This window comes from Equus caballus, chromosome 24 (genome assembly GCF_041296265.1).
Source record: "Equus caballus isolate H_3958 breed thoroughbred chromosome 24, TB-T2T, whole genome shotgun sequence".
Classification (NCBI taxonomy): domain Eukaryota; kingdom Metazoa; phylum Chordata; class Mammalia; order Perissodactyla; family Equidae; genus Equus; species Equus caballus.
This window is the reverse complement of record NC_091707.1, coordinates 33,930,878-33,948,943: the sequence shown is the minus strand read 5'-3', so window position 1 is coordinate 33,948,943 and position 18,066 is coordinate 33,930,878. Positions and strand designations below refer to the sequence as shown.

Below are 18,066 nucleotides of genomic sequence, written 5' to 3'. Positions count from 1 at the left end.
AGATCCCACGGGCTCCAACATAAAAGGCGACCCCGAATACTGCTGAATCCCAGGTTAGACCCCTTGGAATTTGTCACCAAATGGAAGCATTGCCCAGAGGAGCATGTGGGAGAGGCAGCAAGGGACTGAACTGAGTAACCTGTCTTGCTGTTGCTTGTTCTGATGCTAATTAGCTGTGTGACCCTGATAACACAGTGTGACTCTGTGGGCCTCAGTTTCCATTTCGGTAAAGTGAAGTGAAGAATATATTCTGCAGGCTTTTGGGAGAGGACCCTGATGACCTAGGGAAGAGAAACAGTGAGAGGTCTCAGAAGGTTCCAGGAGAACCTAGGTTCTGTGCTCCCTGGAGAAGGCTGGGAAACACCGTTGGAATTTCAGGAAGACGGGATGTTGACCTAGCGTGGAAATTCTTAGGTGGGTCTGAGTCCCCTCTTCAAACATCCCATTATGATCCAAGACCTCAAATTTCCACTGAAAAGTGGGTGCCTCCAAGCAGCGTTCCCTCTCCTGGGAACCAGTGGTTCTAACTCCACCAGAGGTGTCCACAGGTGGCTGCATGTTGAGGTCCCCTGGGGACCTTTAAACATGCAGATGCTAGGGTGCACTCTCAGAGACCTTGATTTTGGCTATGGCTGATGTCGGTGTCCCAATCCAATGTACACATCAGGATAGATGCGGAGAGGGCAGATGGCCACTCTGAGTTTATTGTAACCAGCATTTCAATATATACATAGCTTACAGCTGTTAGACATACACAGGTGTTCTGGATGAAGTAATTAGTGAATGCCAAGAATTCTTAGTGATTTCTCAAGGAGCCCTCCCTTGGCCTCTGTTTTGATATTATCATGTTATTGCTGTTCTCCTATATTTTTATCTTAGAGCAGGCAAGGTCTCTTAGGCAATGGTCCCTCCTGCTCCTGATATCAATATCATTTCTCCATCTGTGCCCCTGGGCCCGCCGCCGCCTGGCTTATGTTGCCCCCCCCCCACCCCCAGAGGTCTTACCCTTCACCTCCAGGTCACAGTTTGTTGGCAAGCCTTTTCCAGTGATTATTAACCCTTACTGTGTCAGGGGCAGCTACAGCTGAGGCATTGGGAATGTGAAGAGCTCAGGATGTGATTTTAATGCTCAACCCAAGTTAGTGCCACTGCCCACAGCTTTAAATTCTTCATTTTGGTCTGAAGGGTAAAAAAGAAAACCAAGGGAAGCAGTGGCACCCAGGCCTCTCAAACTTTAATGTGCAAACAAACAAATCACCTGGAGATCTCTAAAATGCAGCCTCTAATTCAGTAGGGCCAGGGTGGGGCTGGGCTGCTGCCCTTGTGAGAAGCTTCCAGAGCATGCCCACGCTGCTGTCCCCAGACCACACTTGAGCAGCTGGGCTGTAGCTTGAATGAACACAAATTCGCATGAGAATGATGGCTCTGCAGGCCAGCTAAAACCGTAACTAAGAAGTTACTTCATGGGGCTGGCCTGCTGGCCGAGCGCTTAAGTTCACCCACTCTGCTTTGGTGGCCTGCAGTTTCCACGGGTCGGATTCTGGGCCTGCTCATAGCACCGCTCATCAGGCTACGTTGAGGCGGCGTCCAACATGCCACAACTAGAAGGACCCATAACTAAAATATGCAACTATGTACTGGGGGATTTGGGGAGAAAAGGCAAAAAAAAAAAAAAAAAATTAAGAAGATTGGCAACAGATGTTAGCTCAGGTGCCAATCTTTAAAACAAAAAAAAGTTAATTCCCTTCTCCGAGCTGTTTCGTTTTCTGTAAGATGCAGGGAAGCAATACTAACTTCATCACAAGATTCATGTGATCCTTAAATGAGATAACGCAGTGGTCATGTTTAGCACAATATAACGATCATTAGCTTTTTAATCCTCAGGGTAGTCAACACTCACGGAATGCTTACAAACCTGCCAGAATTTTCAAAGTGCTTTCATGCCTTATCTGTTCAAACCTCACAACACTCTGAGGTGGGTCGTGCTATTTTATCGTCCTTATTTTCCAGATGAAGACATGAGGCACAGAGAGGTGGAGTACCTTAAGTTAGGGTACACACCTAGGAGTAGCTAAGCCGGTGTTTGCACCCAGGGAGAAGCTGGGCTCTGATCCCTCCCCAGGGCTGAAACGGATCAATGGGAACAGGCACTTCCGCCCTGCAGGCCTGCCTTTCTGGAGGCGAGGACTTGAGGGCTTACCCTCTGGAAAGGGCTGAGACCAGCAGGCGGCAGCCTAGGGTACATGGGTGCAAAGACCGCTTACAGACCCCGCCCAGAGGCAGCGCTGTGCTGGGCCTGTCACCACAAACCCACCCCCCGCTAGATCTTAAACGTCTGCGAGCTCCCCTGCACCCTCCGCCCTCAGGGCCCTGCCTAGGAGGCCGCCCGGGCATCCATCAGGAAAGAACAGCCCTCCCTCACAGGTTCCAGCCCGAGATCCCCAAGACAGACCACGTCCGCAGGGAAGCAATGAGCACAGCGAGTTTCCTCGACTCCGCTTTACCCCAGTAGCGCAACCAGACCGGGAGATCCACAAATGTCTGTTTCTGCCCAAAGTTCAGGGGGAGTCTGGGAGCCCAGCCAAGCTGGGAAAAGTCGGGAAGCCCTCTTGGATTCCCCAGAGCTCTTTGGGGGCGCCGGGCATCGGTGCACGCGCGCAGGGATGGGGCCCGGCACGGAGGAGACTCGGTTTGGAGAGTCACCTCGGAAGGGCGGAGAGAATTATCTTGCGGGGTCCCCCGAGAGAGGGCAAATGAATTTGAGGGGCCGTGAGGGGTAGGGGGGTTAACCGGCGGTTTCCAGGGCGCCAGGAGTCTGTAAGAGGAATGCACCGCAAGTTGTGGCGAAACAACTGCGCTGCAGGGCCAGCCCAGCTGGAGAAGAAGGGCGGCAGTGGAGGGGGGGCGGGGGGACGCCGGGCTGGACCGGGCGGGGCGGTCACGTGCGCCCGAGGGGGCGAGGCCCCTAGCCGTCCCGGCAGCCAACAGAATCCAGCAAAGCGGCTGCGCAGGGAGCGAACTTCTGCCAGGACGGAGGGGCTGAACGCGGACAGAAAGCCCTGGGACGACTCCAGGCCCAGATGGCCAGGACCTAGCGGAGGCGTCTGGCTTGGTTTGGGGACAGCGGTCTGCGACAGAGGACGCCAAGGAAACGTGGGAGTAGGATCTCAGGGTGAGCGCAGGCTGGGGTCTCCGTTTATTCGTGGGCGGGCCGGGGCAAATGTCTCGTCAGCTCTAGGGGACCAGCCAAGGCCACCGTCCCTTAAGACCGTCGGTGTCCTCAGCACCTGTCGAGGGTTCCAGGAGAGGCTGTGGTCATGGTGAATGAAGATCCCAACCAGCAGGAGGGCGATGACAGCAGTAGCTCTGGCCCCGAGGACCTTAGCGTGATCAAGGTGAGCAAGCGCCGGTGGGCCGTGGTCCTGGTGTTCAGCTGCTACTCCATGTGCAACGCTTTCCAGTGGATCCAGTACGCCTCCATCAATAACATCTTCACGAACTTCTACGGGGTCACTGCCTTTGCCATCGACTGGCTGTCCCTGTGCTACATGCTGATCTACATCCCTCTACTGCCTTTGTCCTGGCTGCTGGAGAAGTTCGGCCTCCGCACCATCGCCCTCACCGGCTCGGTTCTGAACTGCCTAGGGGCCTGGGTGAAGTTGGGCAGCCTGAAGCCCCATCTCTTCCCAGTCACCGTGCTGGGCCAGGTCATCTGCTCTGTGGCCCAGGTCTTCATCCTGGGCATGCCCTCCCGCGTCGCTTCCGTCTGGTTCGGGGCTAATGAGGTTTCAACAGCCTGCTCCATAGCTGTCCTTGGCAATCAGGTGGGTAGAGGATCTGCGGATGTTCAGAGCAATGGGCGTCATGTCATTGTGAGACTGAGTGGCTTAGGCTGTACCTAACTGTGTGGGAGCCTGCAGTTTTCTGACTTCAGCAGTGTTTGTGACTCTGGGTGACTGGCTGGGTGTGACTGACAGTGTGAGTGAGTGATGATGAAGGGGCGACTGTGTGTGAGAGGTGCCGGGAAACAAAAGGAGGGGACCTTTTCTTTCACCCACAATTTCTCCTCCCCCAGCAGAAAACACGCTTCTGGAGCATGTGCTGTTTATGTGATCTCATTACTGAACCTGTCAGTCCACCAGCTTCGTCCTGTGACTTAGGAAAGCTGTTCTTTGTCAGGGAGCAGCCCTTGGGGGTCAGACTCTTCTGGTCTCATCAGAATTTGGGAGGTGTTTTTAGCCTGAGCAGCCAGCTTTCCTAGAGTCAGCATCTCCCGTTCTGCAGAGAGTCGCGGAGCGGTACCCTGCTGGTGCTGGGCACTGTTCTTACCTCCTTTTATTCACAACTGAAGCCGAGACAGTGGGAACAAAGCTTTGTGCCAACCTCCTTCCCTGGGGTTTACAGCCAAGTCCAGCAGGATGAAGTAGAAACCTGGCTCTGAATTTCCAAGGCCTAGAAACCTTGGAAAGGCCTGGAAAGCTCCTATATTAATCCCTTCTTTTCCATTTTGGAAGGAGAATCTCAAATTCTTTGCCTCTCAATGTGGTTATGACCCAGAAAGTCGGGCGTGTGTTGAATCTAATTTCCTTTTCGAATTATTTGACGCAACTCTTTATGGACTCCTCGTTTATCTGGACCACTGCCTCTGGTCCCACTTCTTCCCAAGCACGTGTAGTTGTGGCCACATGTTTGGCAAATGGACCAGTGACCCTTACTTCTTATAGGCCTGTTTTCTTTTACCTGTTCATTGCATTTAGAAAATTTAAACTTTTCTTTAAAGTTCTCATTTGGATCAGAAATTTCCAAATCTTCTCCAGAGGCAAATTTCCATTCTGTTCCTCTTCAGCACCTGGCAGGTAACTTGAGGTGACTTTCCCTGTGCAGGGAGGTCCTGCCTCTGGGGTAATAGCGTAAGCAGCCCCTGAAAGCCGACAGAGGGGGCTTCTTTAGCACACAAACAGGCAACATAAAATCCTGTAGTCAGTTTTCTTTCACCTGTAGCTTTGAATGTTCTGAAGATTGAATTGATTTGAGATCTTGGGGTGAAACAAGATGGATCTTTGGTTCAGGGTAATGAAGAAATAGGCATTGAGAGGGACATCTGCCAACTCCCTACCCTCTAAGGGGATGTGACTGGATTTTAACATCCCCTGTGCAGCCCTGCTGGTGGGTTTGACACTACTGGAGTTTTCCTTTCTAGGAGGGTAAACCTGGGGGCGAAGGGCAGGACCCTTCAGGCTTCCTGAGGGTTGAATACCCGGATGAGCAGAACAGGGTCCAGACAAGGCCACTGCAGTCCCGGACCTGCTGTGTGGGGAGACAGGAGAGCTAACGGGGAGAAGTCCTCAGGAGGCCTGGTGAGATCAGAGAAGGCAACCCTTTTTCTGTTAACCACAGAGCATACACCAATAGTATTCAGAGCCGTCCTCACACACCTGTGAGGGAATTGAACACCAGATCCATCTTTAAAATTTAAAAAGAATAGTATGCAGTCCCCACCCCCAGCCCCACCAAGGTCAGGAAATGCTCAGAATTTTATATGTGAAAACACTCTGAAGGCATGTATTTGTATCACACAGCCATCTATTTAAGTTTAATCTTTTAGGTTTAACCAATTGTGCTAAGTTTAAAAAATTAGGAAAAACTGAATTGTTTATGCTTCCTCTCCTAGAGATGACTAGGTTCGCTTCTTCTGCCTGTGTGCCAACCTTTCTGTCTGAGTAAGGCATGGCTGAGTGGAGGAGAAATATTAACAGAGCACCTTGAGCTTTGCTGCTTAGAAAAAAGGTTCCAGAAAGATTCCACATGTCATTCCGCAGAATAATTCTTCATGGCCTGCCAGCCTCACACTGATCAGCAGAACCCCTGCACCCTGCTAACTCTGACCTCTCGTGCTAGGGCTGCTTATGTGCTCCACACGTGCACCAGCCCCTGCTTGCGTTGAATCCAACACTCCTCCATTCATTCATTCAACAAACATTTACCCGGCACTTGCCTTTTGCCAGATGCTATGTGAGGGCTGCAAAGATAGTCCTTGCCTTGGCAGAGTTCCTGTACCTGGTTTTTAAATTCTACCAGGCACCAAGATTCAGATTACAAACAAACAAAACCACAAAAGACCGTGCAAAAAACAGAACAGAGTATAGAGGATTTCTTTTCAGTTCCCCACAAGGTTTTTATACTATCTGCTTTGCCTAATTGCTATGGGCAAACTGAAGGGGATGGAAGCTAATGTGTATCAAACACTTACCATGCGCAAGGCACTTTTTCATCCATGGTTTAATTCTTCAGCTCTGTGAGGCAGGTGGAACTGTCCCCATTGTTCCAGATGAGGACACTGAGACCTAGACGAATGCAGCAGCCTTCTCTGGGGTCCTACGGCTGCTGAGTGGTAGAAGGGAGATGTGAACCCCGCTCCCCCTCCATGCCTGTCACAGCCAGTGTTGAGTCTTCACAGGGATAAAGCATTTGTTTATAAAAAAAAAAAAAATGGGCAAGATTCTGAGGTTCGAATTTTGCCCCAGTGTCTTCAGTGTCCAGCAGTTTTCTCCAGAATTGGAGGGCCTGGCACCTGTCTTCTGTTCTGAAGTTCCCAGCATCAGCATTGGCTCCCCACCGCTGTGCTGTAAACTGCGAAAGAGCTCAGTCTGTCTCTGAGCCTAGCTCCACAAGAAGGAGGGGCTCCAGTCTCTGGGAAGGAGAAACCAGCGAGGCCTGAGCTGGGGTGAGAGAGGGAAGGGGTGTCTGAGACTGCAGCCCAGGCTGTTCCCTTTCTTTGGTCCCCTCTGACCAGTTGCACAGGTGGGAACAGCTTGGCAGTTTGTAGCAACACCTGTTCCATTGTTTCAAGGGAATATGATCTGTGTGCAGTTTTGACTAATGTGGACATGTTGTGACTGCGCAAGGGTTGGAGGGCTTTGTGTTGGAGTCTGGTGATGGCTTGGTGGCACAGGGTGGGAGAGATGTGGGAGCTGAAGAGAGCCTCAAGTCAGCTCCAGCCCCGATGACGAGCCCACAGCACTGACACTTCCTCAAGGACTCTGAGGCATCTCGTAGCCCTGCAAAACCCAGAACCAGAGTAGGAGTGAATTTGTTTGCTTTTCGAGGTAAAGAAAATACAGTGACCTTACGGAGTCAGTTCTGTAGAAGCCGCAGCTGGCTGGGTTGTTGAATTAGTGCTGTCCAACAGAAAGAAAACGCAAGCCACTTATGCAAGCCACATATATAACTAAATTTCCTAGTAGCCACATTAAAAATAGGTAAAATGTAAATTAAAAAAATAGTCAAAACAACAGGTGAAATTACCTTTAGTAGTATATTGTCTTTAACCCGGTATATCCACTTATTTCAACATGTAGTCAACATGATAAAATGACTGCGAAGCTATGTTACATTCTTTTCAGCACATATTCTACACTTACGGCTTAGATGCTTTTTGCAGTAATGATGTGGTGTCGTCAGTACCATCAGGTTTTAGCAGGTCTGGAACAAGGCTGCTATTTCTAGAGGAGGAAAAAGTTGTCCTGGCGTCTCTCAGGGTCCCTCACTGGGTCTAAAAATTCACTGACAAAGTCAAATTAACAGGAGAAAATCATCCCGATTTCTTTAATGTAGGTAGGACATGACATAGGAACCCTCCTGTTCCTTCATAAGGAAAGGAAGAAACAGACTTAGGTACCTCTTTTGTTTTTGCTGAGGAAGATTTGCCCTGAGCTAACATCTGTGCCAATCCTCCTCTATTTTGCATGTGGGTTGGCACCACAGCATGGCTGACGAGTGTTGTAGGTCTGCGCCTGGGTTTCCAATGTGTGAACCCAGGTCGCTGAAGTGGAGTGCACCGAGTTAACACTCAGCCACGGGGCTGGCCCTAGACCTGTGTAGTTTTGTGCTAGGTTTCATGAGGACAGTCGTGAGGGATGTGAATAGTCAGGGAGTACGAGGTAACTAACTGGGGGAACCGCGCAAGGCCGCTCTGTCAGGATTCGTCTTGGGGCGTCCCTTTGTCTTCAGAGATAAGGGTGCTCCCTTCCTCGGAGTGTAGGGAGGGCGCCTCTCACAGGAGGGTTTTTCTTTTGTTTTGTTTTGTTTTTTCTTTTTATTAAGATTATGATAGTTTACAACCTTGTGAAATTTCAGTTGTACATTATTGTTAGTCATGTTGTAGGTGTACCACTTCACCCTTCGTGCCCTCCCCCTACTCCCCTTTCCCCTGTTAACCACCAATAAGTTCTCTTTGTCTAAATGTTAACTTCTACCTATGAGTGGAGTCATACAGAGTTCGTCTTTCTCTATCTGGCTTATTTCACTTGACATAATACCCTCAAGGTCCATCCATGTTGTTGTGAATGGGACGATTTTATCCTTTTTTATGGCTGAGTAGTAGTCCATTGTATATATATACCACATCTTCTTTATCCAATCATCAGTTGATGGGCACTTAGGTTGCTTCCACATCTTGGCTATTGTAAATAATGCTGCGATGAACATAGGGGTGCATGGGACTTTTGAATTGCTGATTTCAAGTTCTTTGGATAAATACCCAGTAGTGGGATGGCTGGGTCATAAGGTATTTCTATTTTTAGTTTTTTGAGAATCACAGAAGGGTTTTGAGGCCTATTTCAGGGAAGAAGGGTGAGGCCGTGAGAGGAGGTCAGAGGGATCTTCCTGCTTCTGCCATTTTCTCAGACTCCTTCAGCTTCAAATATTATCATGCCAAGGTGCTGTATTTTGGGGAGTGTGTCCTGAACCCTATCATATTTCCATCAATTGGAAATCAGAGTCTAGCAGATAAAGATGGGCACTAGGAAACTGAGGCCAGCCTCCAGGAGGTTGTGTTTGCTGGACCAGCTGATCATACGGCATCACCCAGAGAGGCTGACTCAGGACCAGGGTCGTAAGGTGGGCCGTCAGCCTAGTCTTCTTCCAGAATCATGGTCACTTGGGTCTGTTAAAGCACAGGCTTATCATTCTGGATCTTCTACTGTCAGAGGCCTTTCAGGTCGGGGTGAAGTTTGGGGAGGTGAAGGCAGATTCTTGTTCTCTTCCTTTGTTGTTGTTGCTCAAGGCACACAAAATGCCTGCCCACATGGCTGACCACTCACTGGCCTCCCCTCATGCGTTAGAAGAGAGGGACGGACAAGGCCTGGAGAGCAGAATGGAGCTGGTGGGGACTGAAATGAGATGGGGTGGGGCTGGGACCACAGCCTACTATGCTCATGGGGGCCGGCCAGGTCATATACATGTGACAAGGTAGCAGTGACACTGGAGTGTGGTGGGGTCACAGCAAAAGTGAGAACACGTGTCTCACTGAAGGACAGCAGCGGCTTCAGCTCCTGCCAGCCATTGACATACAGAGTGTGACCCAGTGTGGTCAGGACCCCATTTTTTTTAAAGAGAAACCAGAAATCCAGATTTTTATATGAAATGTGTTTTGTTTTTATTGTGGTAAAATATACATAATATTTATCATTGTAACCATCTGTAAGTATAAAATTCAGCGACATCAGATATGTTCACAATGTTGTGTATTACCACTATCTATACCCAAAGTTTTTCATCATCCCCAACAACTCAGTACCCGTTAAACAATGACTCCTCCCTTCCCCCCGCCAGCCCCTCGTAACCTCTGTTCTGCTTTCTGTTTTTACGAATTCGCCTATTCCATAAACCTCACATAAGTGGAGTCATACCGTATTTGTCTTTCTGTGTCTGGCTTATGAAATCTGTTTTATAATGCTGATAACTAATTCAAAAGTTGTATTATTATTATTCTTATACTCTGTTTTGAAACTGTGGGTCAGATAAAACTGCCCGTTTGAGACTTCCAGGGAGGGTAACCCTAAACCCAGTCCCGTTCTTCTCCTGCTTCCTCGGAAAGCCCTCACCAAAGATGCAGGCAGTGGAAACGAGCTCAGAGGCTGGCAACTCTTGGGAGGAAACTAGACCAGTGCTCCCTGATAGTGGTCATTCACCTCACCCATGGGGCTAGGTAAAAATGCAGATGTCTGGGCCCCCAGGAGGATTTTCTGAACCTAGAGGTCTTTCTAGGGTAGGGGCCCAGGCTCCTGTATTTTCAACCGGGCTCCCAGCTGAGGCTAGTGGTCAGCACTTTTTGAAGCCATCTGGAGAGAGGACCAGCATGCCATGGGAAGGCATCCTCTTGCTTGCAGCCACGTTCTTGTCAAGGCTGATTTATCTTGTTTGCTGCATGCTGTGTCCACTGTCCAGGGGGAAGCAATTGAGAGCGAGCCACTCACTCTTCAGATTGAGGGGAGAAGAGAGGCTGGGGGTGGTGTTCATAATTCTGATTCACTTAAGGTTCTGAAAATATACTCGAAGTCCTGGGGTGGGGGTGGCGGGTTGGGGAGAGGGGAAGGCCCTCATGGAACATGAGGCGGAAGCATTTCAGTTGCTCCTCATCCTCCTGTTTCTGTGACACTCAGCTCCGTGCACTGGACGAGGCTTGGGTTGGCCTGGCTGGACTTCTGTCTTGGCTTTGTGGCCTCGCCAGACATCGTCGCAGGTGCCTGCCAAGTCCACAGCATCACGTCTGAGTCTTCAGTTTAGTGGTCCAGGGCCCTCCTCCCTCCCCATTCCTAACCAGCCTGTCCCTTGTTCCCTCCCAGCCTTGTCTCTGCTCTGACCAGTCTGGCTCCTTAGTTATCTCCTTGAAGATACACTGCTTAGGGAATAAGTCTTAGGCTGTGGAGAGTGACATCAGCAAGATGGTGGACCAGGAAGCTCCAGACCCTCACCCCCGCAGAAACATGAAACAAACTAGAACCTGGCTACAATGCCTTCCTTCTTAGAGCCATGGCAATCCATCAGCGATCTGTGGCAACCAAGCAGATGCCCAACCCGGAAAAAGCCGCATTCAGAATGTTAGGGATTTCACGGCCTTCTTCCCCACCCTTGCCTTCCTCCTCCTCCCTGCCGGGCCTCCCAATGCCTTGTTCCCTCTGCAAACCACAGAGCGCAGAGTGGACTGAATTTGCACCATTTTAACCCAGTTGTATTTCTAAACACTAACAATGAACAATCCAGAAAAGAAATTAAGAAAACAATTCAATTTACAATAGCATTAAAAAAAAAAAGACTTAGGAATAAATTTAACGAAGGAAGCCAAAGACTTGTACATTGAAAACAACAGGACGTTGCTGAAGGAAATTAAAGAAGACATAAATGAATGGAATAACATGTTGTGTTCCTGGATTGAAAGACTGACTATTGGTAAGATGTCAGTACTGTGTAAGGCAGTCTGCAGGTTCGATGAAATCCCTATCAAAATCCCAATGAGGTTTTTCACAGAAATTGAAAAATGCATCAAAAATTCATGTGGATGTGCAAGGGACACTGAGTAGCCAAAACTATCCTGGAAAAGAACAACAAAGTTGGAGGTCTCACACTTCTTGATATCAAAACTGCTAACAAAGCTGCAGTAACCCGACAGTGTGGTATTGGCATCAGACAAACACAGACCAATGAACTAGAGTCAGAAAGAAACCCTCAGCTGTGTGGTCAAATGACTTTTCAACAAGGGTGCCAAGACTATTCCATAGGAAAAGGATAGCCTTAAAAACAAAAAGAAGACTTTATTTCTTAGAGCAGCTTTAGGTTCACAGCAGAAGGGGAAGGTACAGAGATTTTCCATATACTCCCTGCCCCATTATCAACATCCCCCACCAGAGTGGTAGAGTTGTTACAATTGATGAACCTACACTGACACATCATTGTCACCAAACTTTTCAACTAGTGGTGCTGGGAACACTATAAAACTCTTAGAAAAAAACATAGGGAAAAAGCTTCATGACATTAGATTTGTCGATGATGGCAGTGATTTCTTCGATATGATACTAAAAGCCTGGGCAAAAAAAAAAATAGATAAATTGTATTATCTCAAATTTAAAGACTTTTGTGCTTCAGAGGACACTATCACCAGAGTGAAAAGGCAACACACAGGTGGCCGGCCCGGTGGCGCAGCAGTTAAGTTCTCACGTTGCGCTTCGGCGGCCCGGGGTTCACCATTTCAGATCCCAGGTGCAGACATGGCACGGCTTGGCAAACCATGCTGTGGTAGGCATCCCACATATAAAGTAGAGGAAGATGGGCACGGATGTTAGCTCAGGGCCAGTCTTCCTCAGCAAAATGAGTAGGATTGGCAGCAGGTGTTAGCTCAGGGCTAATCTTCCTCAGAAAAAAATAAAATGGTTAATTTAAAAAACAAAAAAAGGAAAGGCAAGCCACAGAATGGGAGAAAATATTTGCAAATCATATATCTGATAAGGGGTTAATATCCAGAATATATAAAGAACTCCTACAGTTCAACAACAAAAACAACCAGATTTCAAAATGAGCAGAGGACTTGAATAGACATTTCGCCAAAAAAGATATATAAATGGCCAATAAGCACATGAATAGCTACTCAACATCAGGGAAAATGCAAATCAAAACTACAATGAGATACTGCTTCACACCTATTAGGATGGCTATTAGAAAAGAAAATAAGAAAATAAGAAAAGTGTTGGCAAGGACGTGGAGAAGCTGGAAGCCTGTACCCTGCTGATGGGAATGAAAATGGTGGAGTCACGTGGAAGATAGCATGGTAGTTCCTCAAAAAATTAAAAATAGAATTACCATATTATCCAGCAGTTCTACCATTGGGTGTATACCCAAAAGATCTGAAAGCAGGAACTTGAACAGATATTTGTACGTCCTTGTTCATAGCAGCATTATTCACAATAGTCAAAAGGTGGAAGCAACCCAAGTGTCCATCTGTGGATGAATGGATAAACAAAATGTGATATATACATACAATGGAATATTATTTAGCCTTAGAAAGAGGAAATTTTGATACATACTTCTTGGATGAACCTTGAAGACATTGTGCTAAGTGAAATACGCTAGTCACAAAAGGATAGACAGTGTCTAATTCCTTATGTGATATGTTGCGGCATCTTTTTTTCGGACGCCAACGTGTACTCCAATTTTCTAACACCAACTAGGTGTCCTCCAATTCAATTCAATTCTGTCACTAACATCTTGGAGTCAGTGCAGACCCCACAAGTTAAGGGCTCAGTTCCACAAGACTGCCTCCACTTCAGATGCCATTTGCAAATCCTGGGGGTCACCCATGCTTCTGACTGACTATAAATTAGGGGTTTCCACAGCCCCTCCTCAGGTTCTAGAATGGCTCACAGAACTCAGGTAAACATTTTACTTTCATTTCCTGGTTTGTTACAAAGGATACAACTCAGGACCAGCCAAATGGAAGAGATGCCAGGGTGAGGTGTGGGGGAGGGGCAGAGCTTCCATGTCCTCTCTGGGGACACCACCCTCCCAGCACTTTGATGTGATGTGTTCACCAGCATGAAAGCTCGCTGGATTTCCTTGTTGAAGAGTTTTTGTAGAGCTCAATGTCCAGCTCCCCTCTTCTGCTCAGAGGTGGGGGGAGGGGGAGTTGGGAGTTCCCAAACTCTGACGACTCCGTAGGTCTTCTGGTGACCAGCTTCATGATGAGGCTGTCAAGGGCCCCCGGTCACTCTAGGTCACCTGAGTAGCATAAACTGCAAAGGGGGCCCCTTATGAATAACGTGAATAACACTCCTATCACTCAGGAAATACCAAAGGTCTTTGGAGCTCCCTGCCAGGAACAGGGTCGAAAACCAAGTATATGTTTATTCTACCACAGGTGCCTACAGTAGTCAAATTCATGGAGACAGAAAGTCGCATGGTGGCTGCCAGCGGGGAGGGAATGGGGAGTTATTGTTTAAGGGGTACAGAGTTTCACGTGAGGAAGATGAAGAAAGTTCTGGAAATGGATGGAGGTGATGGTTGCACAATAATGTGAATGTCCTTAATGCCACTGAACTGTACAGTTAAAAATGATTAAAGTGGTAAATGGTTAAAATGGGAAATTTTAAGCTGTGTGTCTTATACCACAACCACCAGAAAGAAGCTACAGCGCTTGTGAGGTGTTCTCTGCTGGCTGGGCACCTGCTCACCTCCTGCCTTCCTGTCATCAGCCTGTGCTTGCAGGAACGCATTCCCTGCCCTCTCTGTGCTTGCTGAGCTTACTAGGATCCTGGCCTTTGTTTTCTGGTGGTTTGAGTTTCCGCCTCTTCCTTATCTCTTCTCCTGTCTCTTCCCCTCCTCCTCCACCTCCTCTTCCGACTCAATGGGAAACTTGTTGGGGTACTGGAACCTTGGCTAAGACATCTCTCCTATGGCTCAGGGCTCTGGGCGTAACAGGTGCTACCAGAGAATGGACAAATTAATAAACAGGTTTCCATGTCCTGAAAGGAGTTAGTGACCAGTCAGTTAACCGAGAGCTCAGGTGGTTGGAGGAAGGCATTGTCAGGCCTGGATTGTCTTCCCAATGTGACTCAGTCTTGTTCCTTCAGTGGAAAGAGCTGTAAGTCCTTACTGTGTGCCTTGAACTGTGCCAGACCCAGGGTGGTTGAGGACACTCTCTTTAGCTCTGCTGGGTGCCCTTGGACAAGTCCTTTAAGTTTTCTAAGTTTTGGCGTCTTCTTTCATAAGATGGAGATAATATTGGCTACTGCAAAAGGTGGCGGGTTGGATTAAAAGAGACAATAAGTGGAGGGCACTAAGCTAGTAGATTTTACCAGATAAGGAGTGCAAAATGAAGAACAGATGCTGTCAGTACTATCCTCCATAAAGGTGGTTGCTCCTGTCTTCCGGAGGGGTGGTGGCTCCTGACGTAGAAGGAGAGGCCAGTACTTCAGTGCTCCTAGTACCCATGTGGCAGTCTTAAGGATATGTGTGCACAGGGCATTAAGGGGTCACAGCCTGTGCGAGGACATTACCCCAGTGTGAGCGCAGTGGGGAGAAGCAGGACAGCTTCCCTGAGGACGCGATGGTAATAGCAGTTCTTAGTGAGCGAGGTGACTGAGTGTTGGGTGCATAGAAGAGGGTGGCCATTCCAGCAAGTTTCCAGGCAGCATCCTGATGGGCACTTCTCCCTCGTGAGAGCTCCTGGAAGTGAAAGCAGTGCAGGTGCTGGAGGTGTGTTATCGTCCCAGTGTGTGGTGAGGAGACCTGATGTCTGTGATGAAAACTTGGGGGTCCCTGTGAGATTCTGGGCCAACCCCCACACCTGCACATCGGACTTTAGTCTCACAAACCTAAGACTCTGCTGAAGGAAGTGGGGCGCGCAGCTTATCAGGTGGACACAGCTGTTTTCCACGGCCTGGTTCTTGATCTTTTTCCAGCAGTGCTCTTCACAGGATGCCCTTCCCTTGACTTCAACTTGCCTCTACCCTGAATCCCGTGCAGATTGCAGGATGAGGGTTGGGGCCCCTTCAGGGATGGTGAAGAACCATCAGGTTACGGTCAAAGCTGGTGTTCCCTCTCTCTTTCGTCTGTGTCTCCTGACTTCTCTCCAGCACCATTCCCAAACTTGACCGATGGAGCACCTCCCTTCTCTTGTTTCTGCAGGACTAAGGGCCCTTTACTTTGCTGGGCCATTCAGAGAGGGGAGGGCATCCTGCAGGCTCAGGCGGCCCACCCAGAGTCTTCTGCTTTCTGGCCTCATCACAGGCAGTTTTCCTTTTTTATGCTGTGCAAAAACTCTAGCTCACCCCTCAGCGCCTATGGTTCAAGAGGAGGCCTTGCCCAGCATGAGGGCAGGTAGCAGCGGCACCTGCAGTGTTTGCAGAAGGGTGAGATGGGAGGCAGGCCTGGGTCCTGCTTGCTTACCAACTTCTCGCAATTGGACGGTGTGTCTCAGAAGCTCATGATGGAGCAGGGTTGGCTTTGTCCCCCATCTGATTCCCCCTCTAGAGAGGAGGTGAACACAGCCCCTTTCAGTTCCAGGAGACCCCATTGATGGGACAACCCTGCATGATTCAGAAGGGAGGGGCACAGAAACTGGAGCAAAATTGGAGGTTATTTCTTCTCCTTTTTCCCCTTCTCCTCTCCCCTCGAAATTGCTGATTTCTGCCCAGAACTCCTGTGTCAGCATGGCTGGGTCTCCTTTGGTGGCTCTGCAGGCAGCCATCTGTGCACAGGCTGTTTGCTGTGTCCGTCTACTCTGAGAAATGTAGGACGTGAACGGCCCTGGGTCCTTATGTTAAAGCAGAGCCCATTCCAATGGGCTGTTTGTTTGGGGTGGTGCTGCCATGTGAGCAATCCATGCTTCCTCACACCGTTGTCCTGGGCTTCCTGTTTGGTGCTGGACCTGTTGGTGGAGCCCTCAGTGAGCTCACTCAGAGGACCACTTCTTCTCTGCCCGGGAGCTAAATAGGAGCACACACCTGTCTGGCACCATCCCTGCCTAGGATGCGCGGGGAAGCCAGCAGCTGAGCATTATCTCTTGATTTCTTTCCTTGGCGCAGCTGAGATCAATTGTCTTTAAGTGTGGTCCAGGAACTCCAGCACTAGAACCAGCTGGCGTGTTTGTTAACAATGCAGTATCCGGGGCACTGGGCAGACCCCAGGAGTGAGCCTCTGTGGGTGGTGCTCAGGAGTCTGTGTTTTTGATTCTGTGCCAGGAATTCTGATGCCCACTGAAGTTGAGAAGTCCTGCTGTGGAAGCCATGGAACCGCAGTGCAGCTCTGCTGCCAGCTGTTTGGGCCCCCAGCAGGGCACCAGCCCTCCCTGGGCATTAGCTTCATTATCCGTAACAAGAAAGCCTGCCTCACAGCATTGCCGCCAAAGTGAAATGAGGGAGAGAGTGTGTGAAAGCTGCTGGCTCCAGATAAGCCCTCTGTAACTGTAGGGAATCCCCATCTATCTCCTCCCTCCCCACCAAACTCTGGCTCTGGACCGATTTTTCTGGTATCTCTAGTTTGCAGCTCCTTCCTTTCATCTTAGCTGTTGTCCCTAGAAGTTTTGCTGACAGTTGCTCCTCCCTGATGTGTCACCGTTGGGAACTGAAGCAGACCCACCTCTCTGCTCTCTCTGCTGATAAGTTAGGTTGGCCCCAGTGTCCCCACCTTCTAGACAGAAGTCAGCCCCTGGGAGTCCTTGCTCATAGTCCGGAGCATGCCTGGCCAACTCTCCCCTGGACACATTTTTTTCCTTACCACTTCACACGTGTTTCTCCTATATGATTTGTAGCTAGAACATGGACCCCAATGGGCAGACCTGTGTGTTATTGCCAGCTTTGTGTGGACAAAATTTTCCACCCACATTCATCTGTCCATATGTCCAGCCACATGACTGAGTGCCTACTAAGGGACAGACTTAGGAACTAGGAGCTGGAGTACAGCCATACGCTCTCACTGAACACGGCCCTCAAGAAAAAGTAAAAAAGTCAGTCTTGAACAAAATTGGCCCATTCAAAACAACGTGGATGGACCTTGAGGGTATTATGTTAAGCGAAATAACCAGTCAGAGAAAGACGAACTCTATATGACTCCACTCATAGGTGGAAGTTAGTATATTGATAAGGAGATCTGATCGGTGGTTACCAGGGAAAAGGGGGGGTGGGGGGAGGGCACAGAGGGGGAAGTGGTGTACCCACAACATGACTAACAAAAATGTACAACTGAAATCTCACAAGGTTGTAATCTATCATAACATTAAAAAAAAAAAAAAAAAAGTCAGTCTTGAGAAAACAAAAGAGGCAGCAGTCTGCAGTCTAATCCCTATGTTTTGGTTTTCCGCATTGGGCATGAAAGTATCTCCAACACCTATTTCCTCCTGAAGAAAGGTCACTGGAGACAGCGCCGCTAACTGAACAGGGTTACCCTGGGCCCCTGTGGCTTGCCGCTTGCTCCTGCTGGCTGGAGAAGGCTTCAGTGCTGGACTTGAGGTGGAATGAAACTCACTCAGCCTTGGTGTATAGACGTCTGTGAGGGTTCGGGCAGGCAGTGTAGAGCCAGCTGGGAGGACTTATTTCTCGGGGCAGAAGATTCCTGCGGATTAGGTTATCCTACATCAGGATCCTTTGGGGACGAAAGAATGACAGAGCCTTGGGTGATGTCCTATATCTTCCCTCATTCTTGCCACAGGGACCCTGGGCATTCTATTTAACTTCTAGATCTCCAACTGTGAAGTGCTTAGGCTAAGGCCAGGTATGACCTGCAGTGGGCCCGTCTTCC

General features: G+C 49.0%; 1 protein-coding gene and 1 long non-coding RNA gene across 4 annotated transcripts in view; one reads left to right on the top strand and one right to left on the bottom strand.

Annotated features, from left to right (window-relative positions):
• Positions 1-2,922: 2,922 nt before the first annotated feature.
• The window catches only part of LOC100057829 (choline/ethanolamine transporter FLVCR2), a 49,431-nt gene continuing 34,287 nt past the window's right edge, over positions 2,923-18,066 (top strand). For 2 of the 3 annotated variants that reach the window (XR_011432233.1, XM_070250177.1), the window contains exon 1: positions 2,987-3,824. Coding sequence is in view for 2 of the 3 variants with exons in the window: in XM_070250177.1 (XP_070106278.1) it covers positions 3,318-3,824 (507 nt within the window). In the remaining variant the exon portion in view is untranslated. Of the gene's footprint in view, positions 3,825-18,066 lie in introns of all 3 variants that reach the window. The other variant, XM_070250178.1, reaches the window with a different exon arrangement.
• On the bottom strand, positions 11,572-12,771 carry LOC138920667 (uncharacterized). Its single transcript, XR_011432239.1, has 2 exons — positions 12,634-12,771; positions 11,572-12,183 (listed from the first exon to the last, which is right to left on the bottom strand). It is a non-coding gene; the product is annotated as an uncharacterized lncRNA (long non-coding RNA).